Source organism: Primulina huaijiensis, chromosome 2 (genome assembly GCF_012295235.1).
Source record: "Primulina huaijiensis isolate GDHJ02 chromosome 2, ASM1229523v2, whole genome shotgun sequence".
Taxonomy (NCBI): Eukaryota; Viridiplantae; Streptophyta; class Magnoliopsida; order Lamiales; family Gesneriaceae; genus Primulina; species Primulina huaijiensis.
In genome coordinates this window covers 29492897-29511107 of record NC_133307.1, presented here as the reverse complement: position 1 = coordinate 29511107, position 18211 = coordinate 29492897, and the positions used below count along the sequence as shown (strand labels likewise).

The window sequence follows — 18211 nt, the reverse complement described above, 5'->3', positions numbered from 1 at the left end:
AAAAAAATTTAAAATAGTAATAATATTAATGATAAATAAATGTTTTTTTCTCGTCTATTAATGACTTGAAAAATAAATTAAAGAAAAATAAAATTTAGCCACAATTTTTTGGAATGAAATTTAAATTTAGCTTTTATTTTTTGGAATGAAATTTACACTGCATTTTTTTTAAAAAAAACTATATCTATAATGAAATTTAAAATAAAAGTAATAATAAATACATGTTTTATTGTTATTTTTTCCCATTTAATGAAAACGAACATAAAATGACATGTATTTATTAATATTATTTAACGAAGATAAGGACATATATGTAAATTCACACCATTGTGTTAGATTTTTCAAATTTATTAGTCGTGTATTATTTACGTTATTAATGGATGTTAATTTACTCAAGTTAAAAAAAAAATTGGCTCAAATACTCTTATGAGACTGTTTCACATGTTAGCAGCTTGACGTACGAGAACTTCCCAATGGTTCACCCATCATGCATGCTTAACCCAACAAAATTGAATGATAGTAAAAAATTAATATTTTAGTTCAAACTTTTTTTGATGTTTATGTTAAAAGTTATATTTGTTAACCAAGACACGACTTTTATTTATTACAATTGTGATCTACCGTGCAAAGCTCTATACTAAACTAATGGTGAATATAATAAAGATTGCACTGACGTGAGTGTCAATAGGCCAAACCGTAAAACCCTGTGTTTGATAAACATAATTAATTGTTTGGTACCATAAGAGAACACTTCAAAAGAAGCAAAATGAGTTTAAAATGATTTTATGTGTAATAATTACTCTTATATACATCAAAGTGATAGAAAAATGAGGAATAACAATGAATTCAAATTATTTTATGTAAAAAAAAATTGCCCTTACATCTACTGTTACTTAAAATGATTTATAAATTTTTTAAAATTTTCTTATGTTTTTTAAATATTTTTTTATCGAAAAATAAAAGTTTTTTAAAAGATTACAATTATATTCATGTTTTATGCCCTGTCAAATTTCCACCAATAAATACTTGTAGCTACTTTTTCAAGGACGTGATTTGTTTATATAACTTTATAACTTCAAAATATATTATGAGAAATTTAGAAATTATGGTTGTTGTAAAAAATTGATAAATTTGTTTTTTTGTTTAATTACTTTGAATACTTATAGTCTAATTTTTTTTTTTTACAAATTTAAAGTTGTGATATTAATAAATACTTGTAGCTACTTTTTCAAGGACGTGATTTGTTTATATAACTTTATAACTTCAATTTTATGTTAAGACAGAATATTACAACAATATACACTTATACATATATATATATATAATCTAAAACAATTCAATTATATTAGTATCCAAGAACTCAGACAAAAATCAAAATTGAATTTTATCGAGGTATCATAAATTGAATTTATTGTTGAAAAATAAAAGATAGTGAAAGTAAGTTGATAATTGTTCTCATCTTTTTATGTTCCACACGTGCGTTGCACGTGCATATCTTCTAGTAATAATAAATGAATGAATGAACACCCTTCCTCTTCTGTGAATTTTATAATCAAATAAAAAGAGTGTTATTTACGCTTCTTCTTTTTTTGGTTATAAATACATTATATTTTTAATTTTTATACTAAATATGATCATAATACCTTTCACGCTGTTATTACAAAATATAAAATAACATAGAAATCCTTAAATTTAATATTAAATTTAAGATATTTTGTATTTCAGATCAAATTTTGGTAAATCGAATTTTTACATCTCATTTTTTTTTATATATATATATATTTTTTTAAAAAAATCGTACCCATACTAAAACTTGAGATAAAATATGAGTTATTTGCATTAAATTTAGACAATGCACGTCTCAACCATAAAGTTCGACCAACGGTACACGTGAATCTCACATTTCTTCTAAAATTAATTTTTTAATTATTTCGTGCTGTTCATATATGGGATTATATTACAAGAACTTACATGATTCTTTAATAGATAATATATATAATTAATAAATTATTTAGAATAGCAAAGTAGAATTGTCTATTTTGCCTTGTGTAAAACGTCTCCCATTGTTCGACAAGACCTTCCAGAAAAAATAAAAAATTAAATAAAGAATAAATTAATCAGAGAGAAATTATTTCTGATGATAAATTGATACATATATGTATGGTTTTTATATATTAATATGGTTTTTATATTTCTTATCATGTTTCACCTAGCTCCATTTACAGCTCTGTGTATATGCTTTATCTTATGCATCAATTGAGTAATTAACGAAATGAGCTTACATCGTGCTTGGATAGAATGATTTCAAATTCATAGATTTAAAATGTTTCAAATATAATTTTCATATTTAGATAAGTAAAATCATAAATTTCAAATAAATATTTTACGTGTTTGAAAGGAAAAGTGCCTTTTTCCTTGCAAGAAACAATTTATCTCATATATTCTTTTCCTTTTTTAATAAGATTTTGCATAAGAGTTTGTTTTTCTAAAATAATGAGTTTCTCAAGATACACAATTTATCTCCCACATTCTTTTCTTTTTTTGATAAGATTTTACATGAGTTTTGTCTTTCTAAAATAATGAGTTTCTTAAACTCTAAATTTAATATTTAAAAGAATTTGCTTTTTTTTAATTAAATATTAGTTGTTTTTTTTCTTGTACGAATATATTCATGAAATCCTATCAAGATCAACATAAGTATATATATATTGAAGAATAATTGCTGCATCGGGAAGAAAAGCGAGACGAATAAGATACGAAAGAACAAAAAGATATTTTTTTAAAGAGCTAGCAAAGACGAAACATCACTCTTTCAATGTGTTGCCGTGACGTGTTGGAGATACTTGAAGATAACACTCGTACAATAATGTTGATTGAAGAATTGTTTTGTTGCTCCAAATTTCGGTCACACAGATTTGCATTCTTGTGTTTTGGTTATTTTTGTTAGTAACATTTTATGATGCAATTTACTTCGTTGACATATTAAGGAAGATAATATTTCGTTTTTCCACTAATATTGATTTTGTAAACTCGATTTCTTTTCTGGTGATTATTTTGCTATGAGCCATCGTATGAGTGTGTTCAATTGTGCAAATTTATTTATGTGTTATTTTTTAATCAAGATATTTATTTGTGTGATATTATTCTGATGCATGTTATCACAAAGTGTTAGAACATTCAAGACAACACTTATATCCGATACACACTCTTTACCATTATGTTAAAAAAAATTCTTTCAATATTTATATAATATTTAATATTAATAAGAATGAATTTCAAGTTCACCCAAATATTATATCGTTTAAAATTCATTTTAATTTATATTACTATGTGTAAATAAGTACGGCGCGAATTTAAAATTTAATATATTATTTTATTGTAACCAATAAAACAAATATAGATTTCAAATCTATCTCTTGATCAAATGCACCTTAATTGCTTGGAAATATCAATATAACGGAAGCACGTCTCGAGCCATGATGCATGGGGTCCATTTATACAATCCTAGCTCTATATTTATATAGCCAAGAAGATACAGGTCTTCCATCCATCATTTGTCCGGTCAGATTGCACATTAGTACCCTTGCAAATTTTCGTGGTATTTTTTTTGCTAGGAGATATAGAGGAATTTTAGGGAGCTTAGATTGGCTATGAAAAAGGAAATCATGCCATGAAAATGGACATTTTCCATATCAGCATATTGAAGATTGTTGTAAACGTAAAGGTATATATGGTGGTATTGAAATGATTCAACGAAATATCAATGTAATAAAGTTTGATGATCGATATTGCTAGCACTTGAAATTGTACCGTGAAAAAAAACACAAGATTACATCAAGAAAAGATGAGCTCTTTCACTTGGAAAATCCAACTAGGAATGGCAGTATATCGAAATTCATTTTCGGAAAGATTGAGAACCGCCAAAGAAGAAAGGTTGACATGATCTAAAAGATCAATTATACTAATTAAGACCGCAAGAGCGAAAATATAACTCTATTAAATAGGGGAGTGTGTTGATGAACTCATTGAACTGTAACCAAATTTGTTGCTTTGTAAGATTCATATAACTCATGTCTAGGTGCTCCAAACACGGAAGGTGAGACAACCGTTGAAACCCATCGACCTCTAGATTCACAGACAACGATCCCATGAGAAGATTTGAGAGATTTCCGATGGTTCTGTGAAATCCCGAGTTTTTTAAGTTAAGATACTATAAATTCACGAATGACCCGATAGAGGAAGGAAAATTTGTTGCTCCAAAATAATTCTGGCTCAAGTCAAGAAAAGATTGAGCACACAGAGGGATGAAACACTTTACCTAAATATGCATTGGAGTTTCCCAAACGATGTTGTAGGTGCAGTTCAAGAACATGACCTGTCAAGTTGCTGCAAACTACACCTTCCCACATACAACAATCAAATTGATCAGTGATATTCCAAGAAGATAGTAAACTGGATGGATCTTTTTCTACAGATTTCTTCAAGCTCAAAAGCGCTTGTTTTTCGATTTCGTGACACGAATTAATGGTGTCTTAGCCAGTGCAGCCACTTGATTTGAGCATGTGGAGCAAATGAGCAAGAAAAACAAAGATGCATGATCTAACTTTGAGCCACTCTTGTTTTTGCAAAGTTTTATTATATTTGAAAGCTATCGACCACACATACTCATAAACAAATCACTCTATTAAGATTTGAAAGTCGTCACAATTTTTTTTCCCTGATTAGAAACAATTTTTTTAAAAATAAATGATTCAAATGTGACTAGACGCGTATTTATCAAAATTTATTGTACGCAAAAATTGACTCTAGATTGCTATAATACGGAAATTTTCAATTAAGCCATACAATTGATTGATCAAATATAAATGTGGGACTCTCCTCGGTAGATGTTTGTTTATCCCTTATCAAATATCACATTTCTTATGGATATTTCGTACTATAGTTTTGGTCCTTTTCAGAATAATCGTAGGCGGTATACTTTATAATTTATAATTATAATATAATAACTATTTAACTTATTGTGGCTAAGGCGTTTACAATCGATTTTACAAAAGATAACCAAAATAACCAATATAAATCGACAATCTCATATAAAATGCATAACGTAACATCATAATTTTGCTAGACCAACATTTCGATTTCCATAATTTCCTCTAGGCCTTTGGAGTAGGCCATAGTGTCAACAATAAAGATTACAACAAATTTATCGAAGAACGTACAGCTGAAATACTAGATTCATATTGTCCATGAAAGAAGTTGGAACATTCGTAGGTCAAATGAAATTAACACGAGCTCGTAATGCTTGTATCGATTGTTGAATAATCATATTAGATATATATTTTTTTCCTAATTTTTAGTTGATAGTATCTTTGTCAGAGACCTATTTTTTAATATACCTCGGATCATGGAAAGGCTAATCAGTTTATTATTTCTTGCTCATTTTTAGTTGATAGTATCTTTGTTTCAAGTTTCATTATTTCAAGCTACCACAATTTATTTCGCATTTTATTTTTGTACTTTTAAAGACATTACTGATTTTGACTATTTGATGTACTGAAAGACTTTTGTTGTTTTCAATATTAAATTGTTGAACACGGCGCCTATAATCAACTTATTGTTCTAGATTAAGTTTTAAAATGAATAAATTATTATTAAGTTTATTCACTCCTCTCTACTCCATACTTCTCATTTATTTTAATCCTAACGCATGTCATACATATTTTATAATATAGTATAAGATATATCTAAACTATATTGGAAAAACAAAGTATTTAGATTAACTAATTTTAAGACTCATTGTGTAAATTTTAAAATACTAAAAGTATCATTCTTAAATTACAATAATACGCTACTTTTTATTAATAAAAAATCATAAAAATTTATTTTCATCTCATCTATAACTACAATATCTCATATACTTTTCAAAATGTTAAAATTAGTTAAATATTTTTTTATCTTTATTTATATTTTGATTTTTTAAATTTAAAATAGACAAAAATTTGTGTGAGACGGTCTGACGGGTCGTATTTTGTGAGACAGATCTTTTATTTGGGTCATCCATGAAAAAATATTACTTTTTATTGTGAATATCGGTAGGGTTTACCCGTCTCACAGATAAAGATTCGTGAGACCGTCTCACAAGAGACTTACTCTTTAAAATAATTGATTTATGATAAAAAAAAATTTATATATTTAAAAATAACAAGAAATTGTCTTTCTAAATAATCATTCCAATAAATTAAATAAATATATAATATAATATCTGTAAATTGTAAATACATTTTTTAATATTTAACTATTAAAAAAATTGATGTATATACTACAGATGGTACATGTCTGCGTGTCGTGTACGAAAAGTAGGAGTGTGTATTCGGGTAGCGACCCGACCCTGATTGGATAGAAAAATAGGGTAATGTGTACCCGATTATTTCACGAACCCGGAAACGAACCCGTGCCCACCCTGAATTATTCTTCTTATAGCTTAATAGTCCCCAACGTTTACAAAATTTGCAAAGCACAAAAAAAGTCAGTTAAAAAAGTAGGAGTGAGATCTAAAGTATTTAAAAAATAAGGACTCTGACTTTTTTTAAAAAAAAAACAAGGAGTTGATTTTTGATTATTATATTAATAGTAATTAAACTTAATTAATTTTCCTTTTTTTTCTTCTCGATCGATACACATATTCTCTGAATTAAAATTTACGAGTTTTTTTCCCCAAATCGAGATATTGAATAGACCCAACAATCAACAATAGTCGACCAATTGTTGGTCTACCATTGCTTTGGTCGACCAACAAAGATGGTCGACCAACATGTTGGTCTTTGATCAAATCAATGATCGACCATTGGTCGACCAAACAATGGTTGATCATTGTTTGGTTTTTGGTCGATCATTATTGGGTCTTAGATAGATCCAAAAGTGGATAGATGGTCGATCTAAGTTTGGTCTATTCACGCTTGTGTCGACTAAAACGTGGTCGAAATTTTCTTCTTCAATCAGTCGATCGACCAACGAAAATAAACACTAAATCCAAATAAATGCTAATATTATCAAATTATTATTAGCCATTACGTCGATTTGTGTTGAGAATTATAATCGGAAAGGAAATGAAAATGGGGTCGACGGAGAGGATTTAGGTTGAGTCGACTAATGAGAATGAATTACGTGTTTAAAATAAATATGTATATATAATCAAATTTAATGATATATTTACACTTAAAACACAAAGACATTTAAATAAATTAGTCATAAATCTTTTTTTTAAATACTTTAGAATGCATTACTTTTTCCCCAAATTTCCAAAAAATATTTCACTGGGATATCCCAATTTACGAGTGGCGCCGCCGCAACTCCTCAAGAGCAACAGGCCGAAAAAAATATTACGAACACCAGAAGTATTTTGAGCGGCGGAGGAAGGAAGAGATGGGGAATCCAAAGCAGAAGTGGACCTCCGAAGAGGAGGAAGCGCTGAGAGCCGGCGTGGCGAAGCACGGCGCCGGGAAGTGGAAGAATATTCAAAGAGACCCTGAATTCAACCACCTCCTGTTTGCTCGATCTAACATCGATCTCAAGGTACATAGCATTTGCTTAAATTAATGTATGTGGCGCCGTATACTATAGTGGGCATCCGAGAAGCACCATCGTATAAGTTTTTATTCGAATTTGCTGTTGTAATTTGTGCTCGTATAGACATTTTGACTAGTTTATGGTAGTTTTTTTGGAACTCTTATAGCCTTTTTTATATGAGTTTATAGGGGTTGTTAATTAAAGTTCAAATTTGTAGTTTATCGCGAATTTTTATGGTGATGCATATGAAGAAGTGAAAGGAAAAAACTGTATTTAGATCAGTAATTGTGCCCGATTTCTATGTTGAAAAAAATTTGTGGATATGTTTCATAAAAAAAAAGTTGTGGATATGTTTCATCAACTTTACACTGATTTACATTGGTAATTATGAAACTCTTGTCATGATGAAAATGTTATCGCTAAAAGAATCAATTGAATTTGAGAGTATTGCTCAGCATACTATTATATTTTCTACGTGATTATATTAAACTAAAACATCAGATGAAGAAATAAGGATAATGTTCTTGGAATATCTTCTTACCACATATATCAATTTTCTGGATTGACAAATTCTCTCTCCCTCTTGTAGTCCCTAGAAATTTCTGCTGCTATTACTGTTTGTAGGCTAAGATACATATGTTCTGTGCTAACATATACTCAATGAACCAAAGCTTACTTTCTTGCCAGTCATATAATTGTCGGAAACCACACTCTTTTAAACCAATTAACCAAATATGACTATCATGTTGGCTTTATTATGCAGGATAAGTGGAGGAATCTGAGTGTTGCAAATGGCCAAGGCCTAAGAGATAAATCAAAGACACCTAAAGCGAAGGCCAATTCTGACACTCCGGCTACACCAGCACCCATTGCACAGACCTCTACATCCGTCACTCCATCATCACATGATGCACCACTGGATGTACCGATGGTTGATTCTGCAAAACCGTTATCTGAAGGAAATAGTGCTGCCAAGTTAGTTTTGTTAAATATTCTTATGCTATATATTGTATTTCGATATCATGTTGTCTTTTATTTGTGAATATTTATATTATTATCTGTCTCCTCCCTTTTATTTAAGGCATGTGGCATTATTACTTTTTCCTCAGGTACAATGCCATGATATATGAGGCACTGTCTACTCTCAAGGAACCAAATGGATCAGATTCAAGCACAATTGCTAATTTCATTGAGGTCTGGTTATTTTTGTAATCTCATCAGGCTTTATCGTTGGAAAGTACGAGGGATGTTTACAAAATTCGGAGAGGGGGTGGGGATGATACAATTAATTTATCATTATTATTATTTTGTGGTGGGGGACGGGGGCAAAAGTTGAATTTTAGAAAAATTATACATGAAAATTGAATTTCATTGAGGAGGCATGACTTCCCCTTAGCAGCCACATGGTAGTTCGATATGAACTCGCTTCTTGAGAACTATCACTTTAGAAGAAAGAAAAGAGCATCCTCAAGATATTTTTAACATATCTAAATATATGAGTGGAATTCATTGTTGATTCAAGTGCTAAAAGCTGCAGTATGCAAATGAATTGACATCCACAGTTATCTCTAGAAGTAAAACACGTATAATACACCGCAGCACAAGTATTTACTCGATAATGACATGTCCTTGCCACAAATAAGGTTGCAGTTAAACTGTAGTTTTTAGCTCCGTCCTTTTGAGGGATGGTGTTCTTGATGTTTACATTTGAAATTATTTATGAATTTGTGGCCTCATCAGGAAAACAGCTGCACATATCTCTTGCTCGTATATTTGTGTTTGTCCTACACTTTCATTTAAATCCCTGTAGATTATTTTTGAAGCGAAGTTAATCATGATCCCCATGCTAACTATCAAAATATTACTTTTCATAGGACGGTAGGAGTTTCTCTGATATGTTTTTTCCCCTCCCCCAGCTAACTATTTGTGATGTTCTCCACAGAAGTCTTTCATAAGATAAAATTTACAAAGGATAACTTACCATTTTATTTGTGATTTATTACAGTCTTAATGGAAAACCTTTTTTTTCGTAAACCGATTAGAAGACTGTTTCTAATCTTTATAAAGAATGAAACTGTGTGTGACATAAAGTTTATGTGTTTTCAAATTTCAAGTCTTTCAACTGATGCAGAATACTTCAGCTGCTCTCTGTAATTTTTACATTATATCTGGAAGATGACTTTGCTTGGCAGTATACATTTAAAAATTTTCGTTGTTTCATAGCTTAATTGTGAATCTGAAGAAAGAAAGTTTTTTAGATTGGATATTTTTGGTAGCTTGATCATACTAATTGTGCTCATGAACAAAATATTTGTGGTGTATTGATATCTATCAACTCATTGTCAAATGTTAACAGTGTCTTTTGCTTTGTGTTTAGCATTGTTATCCTTCTTGCTTATAGCGCTTGTTTCCAAAAACTAAAGATTTTTCTGTTTTATGAGTGATTCATTCAGCAAAGGCAAGAAGTTCCACAAAATTTTAAACGGCTTCTGAGTTCTAGATTAAGGAGGCTTGTTCTTCAAGACAAACTTGAAAAGGTGAAATTTCTTCTCGATTCTACAGTGCGGTGCAATTCATAGTTGTACTTGTACCTTTTTTGAACTTATCCATCCATATCTTGTATGGAACTTGTGTTCTGTTTTTATGATTGCTTCCACCTTTTTTATGTATTTCTCCTGGATATTGTTTCGAATTGAATTCTGCCTTTTAATCATCGGTGATAGTTGTTAATGATTCATTACTGGTTTTAATGATTAAATTACTGGTTAAACGAGACTATACACCATGTTCTTTTCAATGAGAACTTCAAACTGCGTTTTTATTTATATATTATTTGATTTGGTGGTAGTTTCGATGACTGGTTCGAAAATTGTTCATGAACTTAGTTACTTTGGAAAATTGTGTTAAATAAAATTATCACTTGATTATTTAGTATTTAAAAATCCACACTTTATTAGGTGGATTACCTTTGCAAAAGTTTTGGAAGGAAACCAAGCTAAAAATGATAACGCTGAGCAGTTTTATATCTTCTTCTCTTTTCTGATAATCCAGTCCTTGGTTCTGACTTGACCATTCAAATCATGGCCATATTTCCTTGTTCTTGGTTGGATTTCCGCATTCTCTGTCAAAAGCTTGAATTGTAAATGATACCACAGATTTAATTACTCAACATCATGTCTTGTTATTGTGAAAATAGATTGATAAATACAGAACAAGGAACGTCACGGAAGCATTCTGAGCGTTTTTTTCTTCAAAAACCCAAGTTTATCTAAAAATCATTAAATCATTTGTGCATCTGTCTAATCTTCTAAGTTCCAAATGCAGGTTCAGAATTGTTACAGAATAAAAAGAGATGTACTACCAGATATGAAAACCCCCACCATGGGACTGAAAGACTCCCACCCTAGACAGATTCAGAGTGTTGGATTACTTGGGGATACTGTTGAAGAAGCAGCGAGGTCCACTGCTTTCAGAATTGCAGAGGCTGAAAATAAATCATTTGTAGCTGCTGAAGCCGTGAAGGAGGCAGAAAGGGTAGCAATGATGGCTGAAGAAATGGAAGCCCTCCTGCAGTTTGCTACAGATTGTTTTGATCAATGTATTCCTTCAAACTCATCTTTCATCTATTTTCTCTTTCTTGCTACCATCAATCTTGGACCTTATCAAATGTTACATATGGTGGTGACAATGGAATTTAAATCTTTTATACGTACAACAGTCTGGACTTCATCTAAGAATTTTGGAATTGATTTCTGGTTTTTCACTTTTGCAGGTTTGCATGGGGAGGTTTTGCTGACGGCGTAGCATTTGCATTGCATCTCGTGAAAGAAACTATAATCCTATGAAGAAATTTGTTGATCGATTTGTTACGTAGCTGTGATATGTTCTGGAGCTGGAGTAAATATGAGTTAGGTTTGCCTCGAGTGTTAGCACCTTATAAGGTGAACTTGAAAGGTAAGAAAATGTTGGCTCTGACTGAGAGAACGAGCGAACTTTGTATCTCAATTGGATTCTTAGATATGTTAATAATACTGTAAGTATCAAATTTAAACTTGTGACTTATCACATGAACAAAGGTTAAAATTGAACTTGATACAAAGTTAACAATCATCGGTCACGTGTTAGCATGATGCTAAAGGATTTTGGGAATTCTAGGAGGACAATAACTACTTTATTTATTTCTTTTGTTTTATGTTTTTTAGTTTTAATCTAATATTTTGAAGAGAAGATTTTTTTTTATTATTATTATTATTTTCAAGGAAAAGAATTCGTACATGTTATGCTAGGAGGATAAGTCTGGTTTATCCATGTGCGGGCAAATTGACCCCATTTGGATGAAAACATTTAATTTTAAGAGTTTGATATCGATAGCTTTATCTCCTCAAATGGAAGGAAATCGGAATGTCGAATTAGATATAGATTGTTTCATGTCATCACACAAAAAATATGTTTATGTCAATCACAGTGTGTGACACGGGCACACGGCACTGAACCCAAGTCAATCGATCGTATTTGATTTGTGTTATGTTAATTTTTTTAGCAAAAACTTGTGTGAGACGGTCTCACGGGTCGTATTTTTTGAGACGGATATCTTATTTGCGTCATCCATAAAAGAATATTACTTTTTATGTTAAGAGTATTATTTTTTATTGTGAATATGAATATGGTTGATCCGTCTCACAGATAAAGATCCGTGAGACCGTCTCACAAGAGACTACTTTTTTTTTATGTGGCATTTGGTGGAAATTAATGATTTAAGCTAGGGTCATAAGCTAAATATTTGGTTTTTAACATAAGGATTGGTCAAACATATTAATGTACAAGGCTAAATTGTTCATTTTCCTATTAATTATTGTCACATCAGATATCCACGTTGTTTAACAAATAAAATTCGAAAAACAACAAAGCTTGTAATATAATTTATTTCATAATTAAACATTGTCTTTACAATAACAAAATAAATTAGGTTCATTTCTTGGCATTATGGCTTGTTTGATCATATACTATGGACCCTTTAATATATTCACCTTCACGACGGTCTTCACAAATATTGCGGGAAAAGTTTTTCCATTATGAATTTTCTACTTTATCGTTGAGTTGATTTTTGCTAAATTTTTTATGGGTATGTTAGAAATTGATGATAAAAATTAGAGTCATAAGGGAAATATTTGATTTTTGACATAAATGTTGGTCAAACATATAAATGTGCAATGATAAATCGTTCATTCTCCTATTAATTAATGCATCAAATTATATTAAAAAAACGTGTAAAGTGATAAATAATAATGAAAATTTTAGATCTTAAAAATTGATTTTATTTTTTATGAAAATATACTTTAATAGTTTTATTTCAGTAAATAATTAAAATGAGAATTATGTCATCCGGAATAAAATTTTATCTAGTAATAATTGCATGACAATGGAGGGTTTTTTTTTTAAATAAAGTTTAAAAATCATTATAAAAATGTTGCAAAGTGAGAATGTTTATAAAAACAATAGAATCTGGAACTTCTCTCCGGATTCCAATTGTTTTAAAAAAAAGCAAAAATTTGTGTGAGACGATCTCACGAGCCACAGATAGTATTTGTGAGACGGATCTCTTATTTGGATCATCCATGAAAAAGTATTACTTTTTATGCTAAGAGTATTACTTTTTATTGTGAATATCGATAGGGTTGACCCGTCTCACAGATAAAGATTCGTAAGACCGTCTCACAAGAGACCTGCTCTTTTAAAATTATTAAATTATATACAAGATTGTATTGTGTAAGCAAACGGGTCTGGCGCATCAATGTCTTGAATCTTCTAGTTCAGCTCGAAATTATCCATGTGACTAATTGGGGTTTTCGCAATTATTTATGAACTAAATGTCCAAAATTGTTTTTGTAAAGAAGCGCAAGTACTGATTAAGTTTTCAGAATCATTTTTCTCAACTACATTTTCTTGATCAATAGCATAGTCAAATCATTTAATCCTTCTTACATAATAGTTTATCGGATATAAACTTCAAACAACTTCAAATTGAAAAAAACATTTTTTGACTGATGAAATTTTTATGAATCGCAAAAAATATGCAGTCATGTATTGAAAAATCGCTAGAAACGGATAGATAGACAGAGAAATCGAGCGATATCGAACTTGGTCGTGATCGTTATAGAACGGTGGATGATTTGTTTTTGACAGAAACTTGTGAGAGAGGTATACCGGATTGATTATTGATTTTTGTTGAAGGTTATGAGTTAGATTAAAAAAATAAATAGAAGGTGAGACTTCAAGTTTTCATCATGAACCACTTCACATTAATCATTATTTATGGGATGAGCTAATGAATTAACTAGATTATACTATACTTTTAATTTTTAAAAAATTCTAGTGCCCCAAAATTTGGAGACCCTTTGGGGACCCGAGGTACTTGTCTCAAATTTTATACTGTCCCGACCTGATAACAATATAATACTAATAATCTATAAACTTATATATGTATCATATCTAGTATTTGAGCTGTTATAGAGACAAAATATGGTTTGGTGTAATTTTTAGAATTCTCAAAATACATCTTTCTTTTTTTATCCTTCCATTTTTTCTTTTGTATGAAATGTTAAATCTATGTAAAAAAAAAAAAAACTAAAATATATACTTATTAAAAATCATAAAATTTTGAATTTTAAATTTCAATTTTTTGACAACACTATTTGAATAAAAATAATCGACTAAACATATACGAAATGTGTACACGAAAATATGGGTTAGTTTATGTTACCGAAAGCGTTGTCCTCGTATTTCACTATCATTAGATCATATTACTCCATCATATTTTTATGGAAGTTAACATATACGTTGACGATCCAAGAGCTAACATTTGACAACGTTACGAGAGAAGAATATTCCAAGTGTAGTATAGAATATCATAAAAATATTAGAAGATAAATAGTTGTCTGTTTATTATAATTTCAGAAAACTCCAAAGTTTATTATGTTTAGCAGCAAACGTGGGGTTACTTTTTAATATTTCAGAAAACCGAGGGCAAAAAGTCTCGACTAATATTAATGTTCTAACTTATAAAAATAAACAATTTACATAAATGAGTCACATAATCTAACGGCGATGAGATATGAAAAGAATTTCACCGTTGGACATAGTCACATAGACTAACTTTGAAGGGAACTGGATTTAGTTACTTGTTATTCACTTGATGCTAGGAAAAAAAAGAAGGGAGAATATAAAGTTTATTTTTCTTTGTGCTCCTCCAAGATACTGTTCTTGCAGATTTCGTGTTTTTCTATCATTCCAGGTTGCACAATCTTGGCCAAGAGACAGATTCAGAATCACAAATGGAATTATATGTAGAATGACAATTATGCTTAGGGAAGATTGAAAAATGTAAAAAAGAAGATGAAATAGAGCTGCAAGTATCTCAATGGTAGTCGGATTCAATAGGCTAAGCGTGCCCACGTGGTCTTTGATCGAAAGCTTCGACACCCCAGAATCCAGGACCTCCCACTTTCTTTGGTTTACAAAGCTGTTGCCATGTTAGCAAACGGATCTTCTTATTCGCATCATTACCACCCCACCAAAACTTGGCCACAGGAGCTTGTAATCAATTCTTTACAGAGGTCTGAGGAGAGACAAAAGCACTTGTTGCATAAACAGGGTTGTTTGAGCAACAAAAAGCAGTAAATTTTCCAATTACTAAGCTGTCATGAAGTGGGGAAGAAATGTCTCTTTGGTACCAGAGTCATCCCATTCAAGATTCTCCCACCATTCCTTGTCGCAGTAAACAGTCGGCAATTCAGAGACATTGTTAGCTTTGAGTGGAAGCTTCCTCAATTTCGGACTGTTTATGACAGCAATATTCTTCAACTTAGGGAAAAAGATAGCTCTTCTGGAAATACTCCTCAACTCTGGGACATCTCGAATTGACATGACCCTTAGGTTTGGAAACGCGTGGAAGTAATCCTCCTCCCTTACTTCTTCCTCACTTATCACGTCTTCCATCTCTTCGCAATAAAATATGTAGATAATTTCAAGATTTGGCAGCCGTAGAATCCAAGAAACGTTTTTCAACTTGTGACAATACGAAATGTTCACACATCGAAGATTTTGAAGGCATCCACGATTCACCTTATTTCTCCAAACTGATGTGAGGTTAGGAAGGCCATTTAAAGCAAGAATCTCTAGACTCGGTAACCAATTATGCGTTGCTGCTGCCGCCTCATTGATCTCCAAGTATCTCAGTTTCCAGCAATTGCTGATACTAAGCCTGCGTAACTGATCAGCATCTCCAGGATATGATGATATAGGTAAACGTTGTAAACCTTCACACTCCTTGATGCACAAATACTGTATACGCTGTTGCAAGAACTTGCTATGCGACACACTACTCAATGTTGATAATTCATTCACTGTGATCCCCAGAGAGACGAGATCTGTGAGGCATTCTAAGTCGGTGAATCTCACTTCAGGTGAACTACTGAAATCTTGCACCTCCCAACCAGAGTAACTGTAATATAAATTCAAGACCCTTAATTGACAGAGCCCTGATATTACTTCACGTGGGATAGATCTGAGGTATGGATTGCGTTGAATATTCAAATGCCTTAAATTAGTCAGATATCCCAACTCTTTTGGTAATGTACTTATCTTAGTCCCTGATAAATCAAGATGCTGAAGCTCCACCAATTTGCAGATAGATTTTGGAAGCTCTCGGATGCTGGTGAATGATAAGTCCAAAACTTTGAGAACCGGCATGGATTGGAAAAACCCGTTAGAGATTTTGCTCAGACCTTTGTTCCACTGGAGCAGTAATGTAGATAGGTTGGGACAGCTAGGTAGTTCAGTTAGTGTAATGATTCCGTTATCTAGTAACGAAATTCTCTCAGCTCTTTTCCAGTTTTCAACAGAAGGTGCTTCCAAGAGTCCTTCGCTGGCCCGCATCAAGAATTTTTTCTCTGCACTTGAATGTTCAGACAAGATCCATAAGGCAAAACTTCGAACAACATCATGCATCTTCACTTGTGATTCTTCTTCACCGGTTTCCAAGAAGCACGCAACCTTTAGGGATCCTATAATGGCATGTCCCATGATCTGGACATTGCTATCCTGTAAGCTATCTAAAAATCCTTCCCCAGCCCAATATTCTATAAGCTGTTCTTTCTCAATACAGTACATTTCAGGAAACAAAGAACAGTATAACAAGCAAGATCTTAATATATCATTGTCAAGGTTGTCGTAACTGAATTTTAGTAGTGTAAAAACATCTTCCATACCTCGCACTTCTGATGGCGATTTGCTCAGAACTTCTACAGCATAGATCCATTCCTCCTTTGTTCTTTTGTTGGCCATTGCCCTTCCCATGCTCACAATAGCAAGCGGAAGACCTCCACATTTTCTGACAATGGTCTTAGCAAGGTTAAATATGGGCGGTGAGTTTATGATCTCATTTCCACCAACCTTTTCCTGAAATAGATGCCAAGATTTCAGCTCATTCAAGAAATCCACTTTGAGCTTGAAGTGCGCGTCCATATAACTACACACTTCCATTGAGCGTGTAGTGAAAACCACTTTGCTTCCATTTTCTTGATTGGGAATAGGGATACCAATCTTCTCGAGATCAAGGCCTTCCCAAAGATCATCTAGGAGCAACAAAAATTTCTTCTTTCTCATGACATTGTATATTCTCGAGGCTCGTAATTCTTGAAACTGAGTTTCATCCCAAGACAGTCCTAACCTCACCCCAATCGCCTGTTGGATCTTCTCAATCACATAATCTTTCGACACTACGACCCAGATCACCACTTCAAAATCATGATCCAAGGTCAGAAATCCGTTGTTTATGCTCTTCAGCAGAGTTGTTTTCCCAACGCCTCCCATCCCATAAATTCCAACGGTTCCAACATTCTCATGTCTAAGAAGTTTCCCGACTTTCTCCAACATCAATTCAAGCCCCACAGCTGGCCGGCTCGGTATCTCCACCACAGGGACAAGAAGCAATCCATCTGCCAAGTTAACTTCCAATTTTCCCTTCCCCTTGAGATCATTTACTAACAATATCGCATCTGCGACTTTCTTGCCAATCCCACATCTCAAATAACAGTCTGTGCAGCAACATCGAATACACTGCCTCTTCTGCTGCTCCATATCCTCTCTGATAATTCTTACTTCATTTTCCACTTTGTCAACTCTAGCTAGCCACCCTTTGACTTTGCTAGTGCATGTTAATCCTAGCAACTCCGCTCTATCAACTTCTTTTTTCAAATCGTCCCGCACATCAAAAAGTTCCTCAAGTGCAGCTTCAAGAGAACCAATATTCTGATCCACGTTTGCAGCTACTTCTACTTTTCTGAAAAGGTAATCAGCCAAACAACCCAGAAGCGATAACAGTGGTGTAACAAAATCCATTAAAATTTCAAAAGTCTGTTTCTTTGTTTCTGCTCTTTTCCCCTTGATTTTGTTTTCTAATTGGGGTGATTTACAGGAGAATAGAGCAAGATAAATGGGACGGCCTTGTGCCAGCACTTAACAGCATTATTCAGTTGACCTGGAACTTTCTTGGTCCTCCTGGGAACCTTCCTTGTCCCCCCTCACTCTTCAAAAACTTTTATTTGCTTTTAACCCATTTTGTGGACTACACAAAATTAAAATAATC

At 32.1% G+C, this 18211-nt stretch overlaps 2 protein-coding genes across 2 annotated transcripts; one reads left to right on the top strand and one right to left on the bottom strand.

Annotated features, from left to right (window-relative positions):
* Positions 1-7303: 7303 nt before the first annotated feature.
* Positions 7304-11673, top strand: LOC140971440 (telomere repeat-binding factor 4-like). The gene is made up of 6 exons (XM_073433707.1): positions 7304-7572; positions 8330-8541; positions 8676-8760; positions 10020-10103; positions 10891-11164; positions 11339-11673. The coding sequence occupies exons 1-6, from the start codon at positions 7423-7425 to the stop codon at positions 11368-11370; spliced, it is 837 nt and encodes a 278-aa protein (XP_073289808.1). The 5' UTR covers positions 7304-7422; the 3' UTR covers positions 11371-11673.
* A 3209-nt stretch (positions 11674-14882) lies between these two features.
* Positions 14883-18145, bottom strand: LOC140971437 (disease resistance protein RPS2). Its single transcript, XM_073433702.1, has one exon. It carries the CDS (start codon positions 17962-17964, stop codon positions 15256-15258), a length of 2709 nt encoding a protein of 902 aa, XP_073289803.1. The 5' UTR covers positions 17965-18145; the 3' UTR covers positions 14883-15255.
* Between the last annotated feature and the right edge of the window lie 66 nt (positions 18146-18211).

Bases quoted from the DNA above. Each gene is read 5' to 3' on its own strand.
- LOC140971440 (XM_073433707.1), top strand. From the start codon at position 7,423: ATGGGGAATCCAAAGCAGAAGTGGACCTCCGAAGAGGAGGAAGCGCTG. The intron at 8,761-10,019 runs GTCTGGTTATTT...TGATTCATTCAG, and splicing joins CAATTGCTAATTTCATTGAG to CAAAGGCAAGAAGTTCCACA. The intron at 11,165-11,338 runs GTATTCCTTCAA...TCACTTTTGCAG, and splicing joins TACAGATTGTTTTGATCAAT to GTTTGCATGGGGAGGTTTTG.
- LOC140971437 (XM_073433702.1), bottom strand. From the start codon at position 17,964: ATGGATTTTGTTACACCACTGTTATCGCTTCTGGGTTGTTTGGCTGAT.